Raw genomic sequence first — 16062 nt, 5'->3', positions numbered from 1 at the left:
CCCTAGCATAGTAGAGGGTGTTTCTAATAATGTAGAGAGCCTTTATCTTTGCTTTTTTGCTGAGATAAAATAGATACATTAGTGGACACTAATGTAAAAGCTGGGAGGATATAATATGCATATCTAGGGCCTTTTGAAAAATCAGCTTTCAAATTAAATGTCATAGTTAATGATAAGAGAGACTGAAGACAAGGAAAACAACCTGAGTCAATGTCTTTTATAAAGTTAGAAGGGGTTTGCCTTTTCAGACTAAACCATTCTAAAGAGAGCTTCCTTCTTTGGCTTTATTTTTTTTTTTCTTCTCTATCAAGGTGTGGTTTACAACCTTACGAGCATGGAATTTGCCGCGCAGGCAGTATACATATGTCTCCAACTGGTCAGGGACCTTCAGCCCTCTATCCAGAATGTTCCTTCTTTGGATTGATAAGTAACCGCCTGCAGCTTCCTTGCAAACATTCCAATACGTTCCCCAAACGCTGAGCAAATATTGATGTTATATGTGTTTACGTGAGATAACTTCAAATTTTTTTCATCATAAAGGCAGATAGAACTTGCCTAAATAGAAAACAAATACAAACGGCAATTTCTCCCATCTTCAGATTTTCTCCGATTATGTTTGCACTCAAAATGTATCCAAATTTAGAATGCCCAAGGTTATACTTTTTAATATCAAGTGCTCAAAACGTCAAATACGTAGTTTTCTTTTGTATGCTCATCTAAACGCACAAAGATGGAAATGTCCACTCTAAAAATAGTTGTGTTAATATTAAATCACTCAATTATGGGACCTTAAAGGACCAAGAGATTATTTGGGTCAGTTTGCATGATGTTGTTTGAAACAGCCCAATTTTTTAGGCTGTTTGTACAACACAACCAATTTTTGGAGTTGTTTTGTGCAAAACAACCCATTATATGTAACCCAATTGTTTTTGTGTATTATTAGTGTTACAGTTGAGGTGGAGCAATTCCGAGCTGACTTAGATATATATACATATAGAGCAATGGTTCTCAAAATTTTGTTAATGATGTACGCTCTGTGATTTTTTTTTTTTTTCAGCAGAATCCCCTAAGCAGCGAAAAGCATTTTTGGAATTAACAAAAAAAAAAAACCACACACACACAAGTTGAAGTACCAGGCCATTTTTGTCTGATGTAATTCATTTTGGAACAATACTTGTAGTGGTATCTATAGGGATATTTTACTCCTCAATTCCAGAATAGAGTATGTTGTGTAACTGCCCATGTATTGACTCATGTACCAAAAAATTGTGTTACCAAAGATAATTGTTACGCACAGAAATATAAAACTTAACAAAATAAAGGCATACGATATTTTGAAAAGTAGTCATTGAAACAATTTAGAGAAAGTCATTTCATGTTCCAATTAGTTTGCTCTTAAATTGAAAAGAAAAGTAGCCTGTTCCTGTCACTACATTAAAAAGCATCAATTTAGATTCTTATGCCTCTTTTGATCTCATGCGTACCTTCTTGCTACCTTGTTTGACAACTTCTCGACAACAACTCACATTCATATCTATGGGCAATTTAGAATCTTCAGTTCAACCAAGGTGCATGTTTTTGGAACGTGGGAAGAAACTGTAGGACCCGCCTAGAACTGCAAGGCAGACGTGTGAACTACTATCATTCCTCAGTGCTGCTCTTAACGTTCATGTCCCTAAAAAAATTATGTAACATTGCTGGTCTTTTATGAGTTCATGCATGAGAGACAAAGCACAGCGGTAATGATGTGTTCAAGGACTTGTTTAGTCAATACGAACGTTAAACAACTTAATGAGTTCCCTGAAGGGTTACCAAACAAATAATTAAATACAACCAAGCGTATGGCTGTAAAACTTTAAAGCTGTTGAACATGAGTAGAAAAAGACAATACCGTCAATATGAAACAAGTCCGTTTTTCCAATTTTGTTGTTTTGAGAGCGCAATATGTCAGGAAAAACCCGGTGCCTGTAGTTGTACTCTAAATGATTGATTCCCTGACTAAAACTCAAATGTGTCAAGATACTAATATTGCCTGTGGATATGCGAAACCTATTTCTTCATGGCTCTTCTGTGCCACTTTAGTGTTCATTTTCAGCCCTGGCGCAGTCTCTTGGTCCCTTTGCGATATTCAATCTCTTACTGATCTTCAACAAATGATAGTCCTCTTCGTTCATGGTCACTTCAAGTAGTGTACTTGTCTTGTTTTTTTTTTATTTTTTTTAAACCACCTGCTTTCTTTTTTTAAGGAAGAATGCAAAATGATATTTTGAAATGAACAGTGGTGAGCAGCCCGTCGGTACTGCTCCTGATTGAGCAATACATTTTGTCCGTCATTTTAATCCGCTATTATAACTGTCATCGTCACTACAATGGTTTAAATCTTCCAAATTTCTGAGCAATTTTTAATCGTTTGACCAGCTGACCAAATTTGCAGTTCCCACATAGTGTACTTGATATTGTCTCAGTGGCAGCATCCAAGCAAATCTGATCCAGTTAAAAGTGCATCTCAGTAAGTAGAGGCCTTGCAATCTTGATGGGATCTGACAACAGTTTCTGTAACGAGAGTTCACTGTGACCTGGAAGGACTGGAAGGCGAGTGAAATTGAGTAGTGTCATACATAAAGCTCATGTCAGCTCTCAGTGACATCCTGAACGCTACTTGAATTTATCACCAATTTTAGTATTCAAGGAATCATTCCAAGCATTTGGCTTGTCCCTTCTAGTTTGTGTGCGTGGACTGGATGCGCATACACCGACTGGTCACAATATCAAGTGCGGGCCAAGTAGTCTTTATTTTCTATACCCACAAAATGTTTTCTACGTTTTAAAAAGTCAACTTTTTAATGAGTTTGCTTGTTTTGCTCTTATTTCCACATTTTTTGACTGGTTTAAACAGTTACTTTGTTCATCTCATAACATTTGTTTTACACTACCGCCCCGTCTTAAAACCGCTGAGCTTATCTCTAACACATTTTCAAAATTTAAAATTAAAAACATGTTATTTTTGTATTCGTTTTTCCCTCAACCTTCCGCACTTTTTGACTGATTCAAAGGTAAATTGTTCAGCTCATCCCTAATACAGCCACTTGGTCTCGACTGAAAATGATATCGACATCAGGGCTCACGTAACGACCAATCACAGCTCAGCTTGTGAATGTCACATGAACGAACTGAGACAACAAATAAGATTTGTTGTTACCTGAATCTTGAGCACGTTGGAAAAAAATGTTATTAAAGGTATAAATCGAATATTAGATTTAATTTAGCTATCAAATCAATTGTAGGCAAAATATGGACATGGCTAAAGAAGTTTAGTATCCCTTTGATACGGGAGAGTCCAAACATTTTCCTTTGAGGGCTTCATACAGAAAAATAGAAAGATGTAAGGGCCATGTAAATGATATTTTTACTTTAAGGGCCATGTAAATGATAGTTTTACTTTAAATGTGGTCAGAATTAATCAAGCAACATTATATACATTATATAATGTAGTTGTTTAAAAAAAAAAACGTTACATCATGGCTTTCTGTTAAAGGGGATGAGGTAGATTCACTTTTTTTTTTACTTCTAGCATCCTTTTTATTATTTTTTTTTAATGTTTTAGCTTATGCTGAGGGCTGCAGAAATGTGGGTGATGGGCTGAAAATGGCCCCCAGGTCCTAGTTTGGACATCTGCCTTATTATGTGCTATATTTTAATCTTGGTTGTATATTCCAAATATACTCACAGTTTATTGTAGTTTTGATTTTGATTTTTGATCTTTTCTCTGTGTATTTATCAGGAGTCTTTCTAAAACTGCTTAAATGAATTTCCATCACCTCAAACTAACATATAGTCTTGATTCTCTTTTTGCCATTCATCAATTGCATGTGAGACGATTTGATATGGAAATGATAGTCAAGAATGACTTCCTGCTCATCTTACTACACGAATGAATAAACATCATTCATTCACGCAGGATGACAGATGCTGCTTATACACAATCCGTCGACCCGGCCTCCATTAACATCCTCACATAAGGCCTTTATGAAAATTCACCTTGTTCCTCATCGTATTGCACCTGAGATCTTTCGGTCGCCTCCGGGTGCTTTTCTCCCACTGGCATGACTTTCCCATAACGTGTCATTCTTGTTTCAAATAAATCTGCTTTCCTTCTGTGAGCAAAAGGCGCTTCCTGCACGTTGCTGCATTCTGGGCGTACATACAGTATGTGTAGACTGAAATAGACAACCACCCACATATCATTAGGGAGGATGCGCGAGAGTGACTGTGCAGCAGAAGGAAGCGACTGGAGAAAAAAACTGTAAGTCAGTCATGGTTTGACAGTGCGGCATCACAAATGTAGATACAAAAAGCTATGGCTTATGGGTTTGTTTTAGCGTGACTTGAATAGGCACTTTCCGCACAGCGCAAAAAATTGAGCATCAATAGTGTGCATTTGTGCTATTTCACTCATTTCCACTTGAGCACTAGTGAAATGTGTTTGAGAATGACATGTTTAATAAAAAAAAACATCAACTCTGATTTCAAAAAGAAAAGAATGCTCTTTGAATGACAGTCAAAGATTTACTTAGCGTCGTGGTTGAAGTCACTGGACAAATGCCAAACAGCAACCTGCTAAGAGAATAATTTGAAAGATTTTCTTTGGAAACACCAACCAGAGGCAAAATATCTTACAAGTATCGTCCAAAAAGGCAATACAACTTTAATATAACTGTTGCACATTGATAGCCATTGAAGCCAAGGTATGACAAGCTCAGAAATAAACTAAATATTACAAGAGATCATGTGTAGTGAGTTGGTGATTACTGTTATCATTATTGTCACTCACAGCTTTTTCATATCAAAACTTATGAATTTTTTACTCCACTGCATGTGCTATAAAGTGATACATTTCAGCAATGAGTCTGCAATGGCTCCTTTTTGTTTTCCGCAGGTGGGGAAACAATAGGGATGCTGAACCCCATATTCCACAATTTTAATCAGAATATTTGTGTGGCATATTGTTTTAAACAACAATTGTAGCCATTTTAATGCCCCACAACGAACAGAGGCCCTGGACATTTTCCAGGTTTGAGAATTAAATTCTAGGGGACAAAAGCGGTCATTTTTCATCAAGTATAAGTCTGCCCCCCTGTGGGCTGGTCGTGAAAAGTGATCATATATATATTTTGCATGTAACATTAATTATTATTGGATCAAGACGTTTTAAAAAGAATTCCTGATCTGTGTGGTATGGGAAAATGTGGATTTTGTGCTTTAGTGCATAGATGACAAAGTCCAGTCCTTGAGGGCCAGTATACTGCATGCTTTTAATGCTTCTCACCCAAACATAAATGGTAAAAATGACCAGAGCTTGCTGGTGAACTAATCATTTGAATCTGGTCTTCTGGGAAGAGGAACCTGGAAAACCCGAAAGACGTCGGCTCTCGAGGACTGGCGCTTGACACATCTCCATTACTGTATGTTCCATTACTGGACTAACACACGGAAAAAAAAAAAACAAATAACACAGACTAAATAAAGAAATAATAAAGACAAATAAAAGCCTGAGTTCTATCTCAGAATTCTGACTTTAAAATCAGGATACTGACTTAATTCTCAGAATTCTGACGTTAAACTGGGGAGTATGATCCCATTCTCGGAACTCTTTAAAATGAGAATTCTGAGAATAAGGTCAGAATCTCGAACTTAATGTCAGAATTGTCAGAATTAAGTCAATTAAAAAGTTAGAATTCTGACTTCTTTCAAAATTTTGATTTTGCCTTAAGTGAGATCAGAATTCTGATTTTGCTTTTTTGAATTTTGACTTTAAAATCTGAATACTATCTTTAAAGTGAGAATTCTGAGAATAAAGTGAGATTAGAGAGGATGAAGTGGGAATTTTCAGTTGAAACAAAAAAGTCTGTCTTCAAAGTAAAAGTTGAGAATTCAGACTTAAATATCATAATTCTGATAAAAATGTGAGCACTCTGAGAATAAAGTGTGAAATTTCATCTTAAAGTCAAATTCAAACTTTAAGAAAAGTCTGAAGTCGACTAACAATAATTTGAATTCTGCGATTAAAGCCAAAATACTCTGAGAATTCTGAGAATAATGTTTAGTACCAGAATTCTGACTTCTGAGATTTAAAAAAAAAAATGCTAATGCCGCCACCTTTATTTTTTTCTTCTCCACCAGCTCAACTCCTCTTCTATAGCTTAGTGTACTAATAGAGAATTAATTTTAAAGGTGGTTGACATTGTAATTGTATTTAGTTGGCAAATCCTTAAAAGAAAAGGCCCATACATCATTTCATGCGGTGCATCTTTTCCAAAAGCAGCTTTTGTATGCAGGAAGGAGACTTTTGATTTTTACAGATAAGATTTGTTGCCCCGTTGCTGCCATCCAGCATGGCCGTTTTTCACCATTCCCAAAGCTTTTTAGTGGCGTTTTGTTCAACTGCCGAGCTTCTATCTTCACGTACTATATAACAGCTCTTCATGATTCATTGCGTGGGTTGTCTGCCTCTTGGCTACACCGCTTCTGACTACAAATGCTTGTATTTTTATAGTTGGACCTGGCATTGGAAGCCTCCTGTCTTTTTGGCAGTACGCCAACAAGTGCATTTGTCTTCTTCCTGTCAAATGCTCGCAATTTCTGAAATAATTGGGCTCATTCATTGATCTGTGGCGTTTGACCTTGTCCTTTCAGGAAGCTGCTGAACGTGAAGATCATCGACGACGAGGAGTATGAGAAGAACAAGACTTTTACCATTATATTGGAAGAGCCCATTCTGCTTGAAGTGGGACAGAGACACGGTGAGGACAAGGGTTGGCTCACACGCGTTAGACAAGTTCATGGTTTCATTATTTAGACATATACCGAACATTTACCGCGTTTAACATGACTGGGAAAGTGATTCTTGATCTTCAGTACGTCATGAGCTCTTTTTTAGCCACGTGCAAACAAAATGACGCTCATCCTCCTGGGCAGGGGACACCAATGATAACAAGACGCCAGTGGGGCCAGAGGACGTGGCGAAGATGGGCTGCCCTTGCCTGGGAGAACATACAAGCTTGGAGGTGGTCATTGAGGAATCATATGAATTTAAGGTAGGTTCTCAACTTCGGTTTTCGGATTACTGAAGCTATGTAAAAGTACCGATTTTGTGCAAAAGTCACTCGCTTAAGTAAAAGTACAAAATTCAAAAGTTTTTCAACCATTTACATTTTTTACTGATTTTTTTCAAATGAATTATTCTTGTTTGAACAAATATGATTGTTGTTCAAGTTCCTGTTATTATCATTATTATTATTATTAATGTTGTTATTATGACAATTGGAAATGTAAAAAGAAATGTACCCAAAAAAAAACATTTAGATTTGATCAACATAATCAGAACTTTTGTTGAAAAACATACATTTTAGGTTATTATTTAGGTTTATAAAAACTACTTTATTTTTCATTTTAAATCCTTTTTTCTCTTCACAATAACCAGGGGAATTCTTGCAAAGATTTAATACAGTCAAACATCAATCCTATATAATATAAAAAAGCAAACGAAAGAATCATAGCAACTGCATGGCAACTGATGCATGTTGGAACAAACCATTCACAAAAATACATACAGGACCGACGTAATAAACACAATAAAAAATACCCCCTCACACAGACACACACACCAAAAACATTACAATATGTTATAGGAGAGAAATACATGACTACAGCAACTGATTTTTTTTTTTCCGACACACATACAGTACATTTGTCTGACACCTCCACTTTTGACACTGACCCTCTCCACACTTGCACTCACATACCTAGCACCTATCTATTTGTGTTACATTGTATTTTTTTTCCATAGCGTCATGGGTCATGTCAAACGCATTGTTTTGCAGCTCACTAAAAATAGGACCGCAGCCACAAAAATAGCCCCTGGGCTGTAATTTGGACACCCATGCCATATTATCAACATACCCTGCAATCGACTTAGGATCATTCCAGCGCGTACCCCTGCTCTCATCCTAAGTTGACTGCAATAGGCTCGAGCCTAATCGCAACAAGCGCAGTAGAAAACGGGCGGATATAAAGTGCCGCATCAACATCAGGTGGCTGTAACTGAAACAGACTCAGCAGTAACGCCGCCATCACTAAACGAAGGCTTTAGCTTGAAGCTTTAAGGCTCCTGCCTGCCTTTGGCAGCATCAATAAAGTCAGAAGACAAATCAATATACAGTAGTTGATTGTAAATGAACAAGAACAAGAATTGACTTGGCAGCAGAATCCCTTTGATTTCAAACGCTCGGCTTGTTACTCAATAGAAACATACACATAGCAGACACTGTGGGATTTTTGCACTCATCCTATATCCATTCATTGATCCCTTTTCTAAACGGAATATTGTATGCAGAGCAGGAGACTTGAGCATCCAATTTCCGCGACTTTGATTGAATGATGCAATTTACAAACAAAGTGTGTTTGCATTTTAACTACAGATGCTCATTAAAGTGCATGTTTACTGCAAAAGCCTGACTTGGGCAGGGGAATTTTATTCAGGTTAGGTAAAATCATCTAATTGGCAAAATAAACAACCTAACCTGTAATCCACCCAAACAGCACATGCAATACACACGTCAGGTGGTGGGCGTCATATCCGAGCAAAGATGAAGCGCCGACATTCAAGGTGCCCATTGTTCTAATGACGTCCTCAAACAGTCTTAATTGATTTTTGTGTAACACATTGATGTTCAAAACTTCCGCTACCTTTGCCGACACTCGCCACTCTTCGCCCACCAGTAAAAAATAGTTTTTCGCAATTTTAAAGATATTCGAATTTTCCTCGTGACTCTAAATACATCTAAGTCTGTCTCAGAACGTCATGAGAAATCTATTAGAACAATTGCGACTTTGAATGAAGCTCAGGCTTCGTTCAAGGTCTTAAAACGTTCTTAAAACAGTCTGAAACAGTCTGAAATGATTTTTGTGATGCAAGAACATTTTGAATGTTCAAAATTTCCATGCAACAAAAAATTAAGACTGTATCAAAACATCTTAGGAACTATAACAACTTTGACCGAAACCTGATGTTACTTTCAACATTGCCATTGTTCTTTAGACGTTCTTAAAGGGACAATGTGTAAGATTTAGACCGTTTTTCATTAAAGAGGAAAACAAATGATTATACATTTCAAAACCTTGCAAATAAATGTGTTCTTAACGACCAACAGTATGTTTTAAATATAATTGTAGGTCTAGTTATCATTAAATTATATTGCATGGGGCGTGGCACTTCTCTGAAGGCTACCATGTTTTTTATAGCTATGAACAATGGTAAATGCAGCACCTCCTGCTGTCCGTAATGAAAGATGGCCTAAATCTTACACATTGTCCCTTTAAGACTTCCTAAAACAGAAATTCCTTGTAATTCCTTTGATCAGTTTTGTGTTCTGACATACATACTTGTCTGTTATGACTTTTTTCTGTTATGACTCTTTTTTGCTAACTGAAGCAAGATTTGAACCTGATACCCAGAATTACAAGACATTCTTAGCACTCATTCATCATGCTGTACCCAGTTTTGGTATATATGTATATATGTTATATAAAAACACTCATACAAACAGACACAAACAACTCCTTATATGGTATTACTGTGAAAATTGTAACCGCCTTCCTTGTAATCACTGGGTTAGGGTTAGAAGGTTAATAAAACAAAGAGGAGAGCCCAAGATCACAAGAAGACTTTGTTGCGCTCTCTCTCTTTTGCAAAAGATTATTTTTGACTCAGAGTCTTGGCTTTTCTCCGGTCTCTTATTATTGACAACTCTCACAAAGGGTTAACAGGGAAGGTGCACAGAGAGAACAAAAATGAAAAAGAACTAACATATTTACTTCCGTGGATGGCAGAACTACTCCACGATTGACTTATTGTGACATCACATGATAACGTGACATCAAAAACTTTTGCCTTGAAGTGAAAATGCACTTATCGTCAAACTATTGCTTTTGATCCAATTTTGGTCAAAGTAAAGAGAGCAGTTTTGAAGTGAAAACAACGATTTTCAATTAAGCTAATACGAGAATGCACTTTAAATGAATGGCAGTCATATCACTTTTTCGGGCGGATCCACTGGTGCAGAACATTGCATCACACCGGGAGAATATTTTTCTGTTGCCCCAAATTAGATCAATTCAAGCGCTCTCAGTCTTCAGTTTGACGCAGTGCAGTGGGTCAAGTCAATGCCCACAGGGATCGGCAATAACAATGTACTTGTTTCTTTTGGCCCAAGAATAGAAGAGTTTTATTTGTCTTTGTGGTTAAAGTTAATGGCTTTTCTTCTCTGGCTGGATAACTCCTTCCCCGACACACACGTATATACGCATACACACATTTTGCATTGTCATAGAGGTGCACACTGGCTCTTGGTTAGCTTTATACTTATTTTATTCATAAAACATCATGCTGTATGATGCATATTTAGACAGCTAAACACAGACCAGATTGAAAACATACTTGACTCCACCAAATTAAAAACAAAGCTGATTATTAGTTATTTTTTTACAGTACCAGTCATAAAGTTGGAAAAATTCACTTTTTGTCTTTTTTTTTTAGGTCATAAACATACAAAGAAATAGAACAGTTTGGTGAACAAAACAATGTTAATCAAACCAGGATGTGTTTATTACTTTGATTTTTCAAAGTACATTTTGCCTGGTTTACTGGGTTTTGTAGTAGTGATTAATTTGAGCAACATCATGTTAACAGAAAAGACAAATTGCAAAACAAGCTTAAATTTGATACTCAAAAAGAGTAGAGCGACCCCTCGTTTTCGAAATAGACAAGTCTGTGCTACATACACATCAATATTGGTTTAAAACTAACAAAATCATTGTTGACATCATTCATGGCACTTTTACATAAACATTGACATTTTTACCACTAATATTTTTTCTTCTTCTGCATATGTATGAGTCTAAGTGTAGGTATAAGTGTTTTTTTAGATGTGCACCAAATTTTTTGGCAACTTTGATTTCTTCATCAAGATAGTTCCAAGGATTTACAGCACATCTTGTCAAACACACACTCTTAAGTACGGTTCAGGAATAGTTTTTTTTTTTTTTAATTCATTTTTCAGCACTCAGGATTCCACTGCTTTTTTTTTTGGTGTGACCGCAGAGCACTGTGGACAAGCTGATTAAAAAGACTAACCTGGCACTGGTGGTGGGGAGCAGCAGCTGGAGGGAACAGTTTGTTAGCGCCGTCACTGTCAGCGCAGGTGAGTTTGCAAGTCCTAAACTGTCTCATCGCGTCAGTGCTCTGTGACCGGTGGCTCGCTCGATACTGCCCTGTGCTTGATTTAGTTTGCCTGCTGATCCTCACCTGCCGCAGTTTTCCCTATCACGTTACTTTCCAAAGTACTGTAATTAGATTAAAGGTATATCATCATTACACTTGAGGCGCAATGTAAATCTGGTAATGAATAATAAAATACAGAAAAATCAACTGATATCTAACACTACTCACTAAAGTATCTAAACAAATTCCTATACGTTATTGAATATGCAATAAGGGGACCTCTGGAATTTAAAAAAAAAAAAAAGCTTTTTTACACAGTCATATGTTACTTACATAGAATCAATAACACTATTAAAAAATCGTCAGGAAATACTCATTCTAACTCATTAAATTTATAAAGATTAAACATTCTAAATGTTGAGTTGCACCATTACAACATGATTAGTTCAATATGTCAAATAATACTGGTTTTATTTTTAAAATAATTAAAACTGTAATTAGGAGTGTTAATACAGCTATATTTTGAATTAGATAACTTGCCAGACAATTTCAAACATTATAACTGCCTGTAATTAGTGTTTTATTTTTTTCACTTTTCCCAGCTTAATGATCAAACCAGATGCCCAAACCATTTCTTAACCCATTCCCGTGAAAACAAAAAACAAAAAATAGAGCTGATGTCACTTTAGCTCGGCACTCCTCTGTTGGGTTAAATTGATGTTCTTTCACGGCACTCAAAGTGTGAAAAAGAAGTAGCACAAGTACGTAATCAATAAAGTAACTAAGTTATTATTTCAAGGCGTCTGCGGCAACACTGCCGTCTGCATCCAAAATATTAAACTTCACTAAACAGCCGTTATACTCTCCACAATATTTTTCTCCCCGTCCAACCCTTACCGAGTGCTGTAAAGTTTCTATTTTCATGCTTTTTACTTACGCAAGCAAACAGCTCTGTGCTCATTTCTTGCATTTTTGTTTCTTCCCGATCCAGACAGACAGTTGATTAAAAATGCATGGGGCCCATCATTAAAAACTGAGCCGGCCAACTCTCCCCTGCCTGTACAATTAATGGCCATCAAGTATTTATGGCTGTGTTTGCGCTGTGGTGACCCCCTTTTTTTATTTTTTTTTTTATCTCACCCTTTCCGATGGCATTTTTTGACTTTGATGATACTTTCATGAAGGGCAATAGTGCACTTTACATAAGCTGTAAAAAAATGACTTGCACGCACAATGTGTCATTTTTCTTAACATGCTCTTTTTGACTGTTTTTCTCCTTGAGTTCACATAAGTTTGCATGCAGATTTTATAAATAGAAAGTACACTTCCTGCCTTGATGGACCCTCTTACTCACTCGTACTTTTTTACTAAACTAGCAGTGTTGGGTTTGTACTTTGCAACGGTAAAGAACTGTGTATAGATTCAAAGATTGTATCTAATTTAACTTTTTTTATAGAGATCTGGCCATTATTGACAAAGGCTTGTTTTGGGATTTTTTTTGGTATAAAACCAACCAGATGCGTCAATTTGACCCAAATATTTGGACGGTCCGTTTTTGATTCATAATCCTAACTCACATTTGTCCTTGAATGCCCTCTAGAGATCATTATTTTTACCTGCCCATCAGTTTTGGGCATGGCAAAGTGTTAAGCAAAAATGCTTTATTTAATAAATAAATGAATATATCTTTGCTGTATACTCTATAAACATTGCAGTGTTTCTCCACTCCAGCGGGAATTCAATTTATCACACTTTTTTATTGACGCCGCTGTTTTGGGTTTTTTTTTGTGTGCAATTTTTCTTTTCTTTAAGTTGGGCCAGTCATTTGCAAATGGTCTTCCTTTTAAGCCGGACGAGTCAAAAAAATAGCAATTTTATTTATTTAAAAATTAAATACAACCACAAAGAGATGAAAAAAAAAAATATATATATATATATATATATATATATATATATATATATATATATATATATATATATATATATATATATATATATATATATATATATACATATGTTGAATATTATGACATTTAGCATAGGTTTACTTTACTAATTCTCTTGATACCTTTCTTTTTCAAGGGACATTTTATATTGGTATATGCAGTAAATAAGTTATTTAAAGATTAAATAGACATATTGCCCCATCTTGTGATGGAATGGGTGATTTATTATTGGTTTAAATTCCCTTATTGGCCATCAAAATGGGCCCAGAAAATCCTGATCATGAAAAGCAGAGTTTAAATGAATAAACAAAAAAATTGGGTCCATTTCTTTTCGGCCCAAAAGTTTTAAATTGTTGTGTCAGTGTATTAAATTCTGTGTGTTAAAAAAATCAACTCATAAAATAAAACTCTCTAAATGGCTTTGTATAAGTAGCTGTTAGGTCTGTGCCAGAAATGCATTCATATACAAATCTCATTTATCACGATTAAGAATTAATTTAAAACATCCCCAAATTTTAGAATTATCTTATTGATAAAATTGTTTCACTTTACTTCATACTGTTAAATGGTAGGAAATGTATAGCTAGTTTCAGAGAGTAACAACTGTACTCGTGCCCACCTGTTGTTTTTGTGGAAACAGTTAAAAACTTAATAAATGTAAAAAAATAAAATAGAAAAAAACAGGAGGACACTGTCTCCTTGTTTTATTCTTTTGCCTTGCAAATCAGGACATAATATGATGATTCTTTGCGCATTTCTGAATTAAAGCACAAATTATTAAATGAATCAAAACGGATCTCTTTGAATTTGAAATGAACTCTGAATCGAAATGGAGACCAAAGACCAATTCAGACGAAATTTACTTGAATCATGAGTTAAAACTTTCCACCCCTCTTAGCTGTCAACATTTGAACCGGCACGCGATCCATGTGACTTTTTGTTTCAGGCCGCAATTGCGATCATTTCTATCTTTTCCTAGGCGATGACGATGAGGAAGAAAGCGGCGAAGAGCGCTTGCCCTCCTGCTTTGACTACATCATGCATTTCCTGACCGTTTTCTGGAAAGTGCTCTTTGCTTTCGTCCCACCTACCGAGTATTGGAACGGCTGGGCCTGCTTCTTCGTGTCCATCTCGTTAATTGGCGTCCTGACAGCCGTGACCGGGGACCTGGCCTCTCATTTTGGGTGCACCGTCGGCCTGAAGGACTCCGTCACCGCCGTGGTGTTCGTGGCCCTGGGCACATCTGTCCCAGGTGGGTTTCGAGTGTTGTTACGTCTGATGTTTGTCTTCGCTGCGGGAGCAGCTGTTTGCTAAGGAATGAATGACCTTTGACACACTTTCGAGTGTTAACAAGTTCTTCTGTGTATGATAACTTCCCTCTGTGCTGGGTCATTGACTCTCGAACATCTGGGATTCTCATTTAAACAAGTTCGAGTTTGATTTTGTTTGGTGTCGTTTGGGTGAAGTGAAATTGACAGTTTAAAATCGAGGGAAAAAGGTTTGGATAAATTCACTCCCCTTTTTTGCAGAGGATAGAAAGTAAATGCATGTGGATATTAGTTTAGCGTTTGTCTACATGTGTTGCTTCACTGTTTTTGCCAACATGTTGCTTCAAAGGATTAAACAACTGATTATTGTGAAGAGTTGACTTTGCTTAAATAAAAGGCTAAAAACTGATAATACTGAATAGTTAGAGAATTGTCTGGATGCTTGCTTTAATCTTGGAGTATCACACAATAGAAATTGAGATTTTAATTGCACGAATAGAGCGAATGCTGAGAGCGCTCAAGATTTACACACAGTTCTGCTTACTAAAGTCAGTAGAATGGTGTCGCTTTTTCTACAATGTGCTTTTATATGTGGGGGCGAGGTTTATGAAACTTGGCGATAGAGAGAAACGCCATCAGCCTTCCCGGTAGAGTGCCCTTCAGATTATATAATAGTCCATTGTTTTATAATGGTCCAACAATATTTTCAGAATTAAATTGGTGTTGGAGGCTTTGACATTTCATCCGGTAATAAAGTGATTGTGTGGGTTTGTTGAAGTATAGCTGTAACCTAGGTAAAGTGCAGTATTTCTAAACATAGAAGAATTCAATTTGAAATTTTAATCCAACTTGAGTAATTGAAATATATTACTATAGTTGAATGAAAATATAACCACTTCATCCTCTATCACATGGCTATTTCAACTGTCCATTTAAGTAGTTAAGCACAGCATATAGTATGCTAATCAATAGCGCATTTGCACCCATTATATCTGTGGAGCCCATTTGTGGGTTTGAAAACTGAACAGGTATTAAGTGGTTATTTGATCCACTCTTATTGAGCAATTATTGTACATCGCTAAATTATGTGATGACAATGTCACATAATGGACCCCCGTGTTACAGCATCCCTGGCTTACGTTATTTTCATGTTGCGACGTGGAATACTGAGTTTTTTCATCCCCTCTTTATGGTATTAAAAACAACTGTCATGATCCTAGGGGCTTGGCTGCATTTGTGTTGTTTTGTCACCATCTGCAGGCGTTTTTAGGTAATTACACTTATTTTCAGTTGCTGTCACAGTTGCCTCCCTGCAACGCCTCACTACAATTCTGGTCTGCTTTTCGTCGGCGTCTCCTCACAGAGATGGTGGTCTGCTATTGGTCGGCCTCACTTGTTTCAAAATGGCGGAACAGTAAAGATTTGTTCGATTGTGAGTGGTTACAAAACCGTATTTATAGTACATTTTAATAAGATAACTCTTATTAGGGAATACTGGGTAATATGGGCATAACAAGCGCTACTCAAAGGTAAATAAAATCCTTTCTATATTTTTTTATTTATGTTTTCT

The 16062-nt window shown here is 36.4% G+C and overlaps 1 protein-coding gene across 2 annotated transcripts in view; it reads left to right on the top strand.

Annotated features, from left to right (window-relative positions):
- The window catches only part of slc8a4a (solute carrier family 8 member 4a), a 31217-nt gene that overhangs the window by 13346 nt on the left and 1809 nt on the right, over positions 1 to 16062 (top strand). For both annotated transcript variants that reach the window (XM_088440703.1, XM_088440704.1), the window contains exons 5-8: positions 6694 to 6800; positions 6976 to 7094; positions 11159 to 11258; positions 14204 to 14476. In XM_088440703.1, coding sequence (XP_088296829.1) covers positions 6694 to 6800; positions 6976 to 7094; positions 11159 to 11258; positions 14204 to 14476 — 599 coding nt within the window. The remainder of the gene's footprint in view (positions 1 to 6693; positions 6801 to 6975; positions 7095 to 11158; positions 11259 to 14203; positions 14477 to 16062) is intronic.

This window comes from Hippichthys cyanospilos, chromosome 18, assembly GCF_059441005.1.
Source record: "Hippichthys cyanospilos isolate Australia breed blue-spotted pipefish chromosome 18, RoL_Hcya_1.0, whole genome shotgun sequence".
Lineage (NCBI taxonomy): Eukaryota > Metazoa > Chordata > Actinopteri > Syngnathiformes > Syngnathidae > Hippichthys > Hippichthys cyanospilos.
The sequence above is the reverse complement of the archived record's forward strand: the minus strand, read 5'-3'. Positions and strand labels throughout refer to the sequence as shown.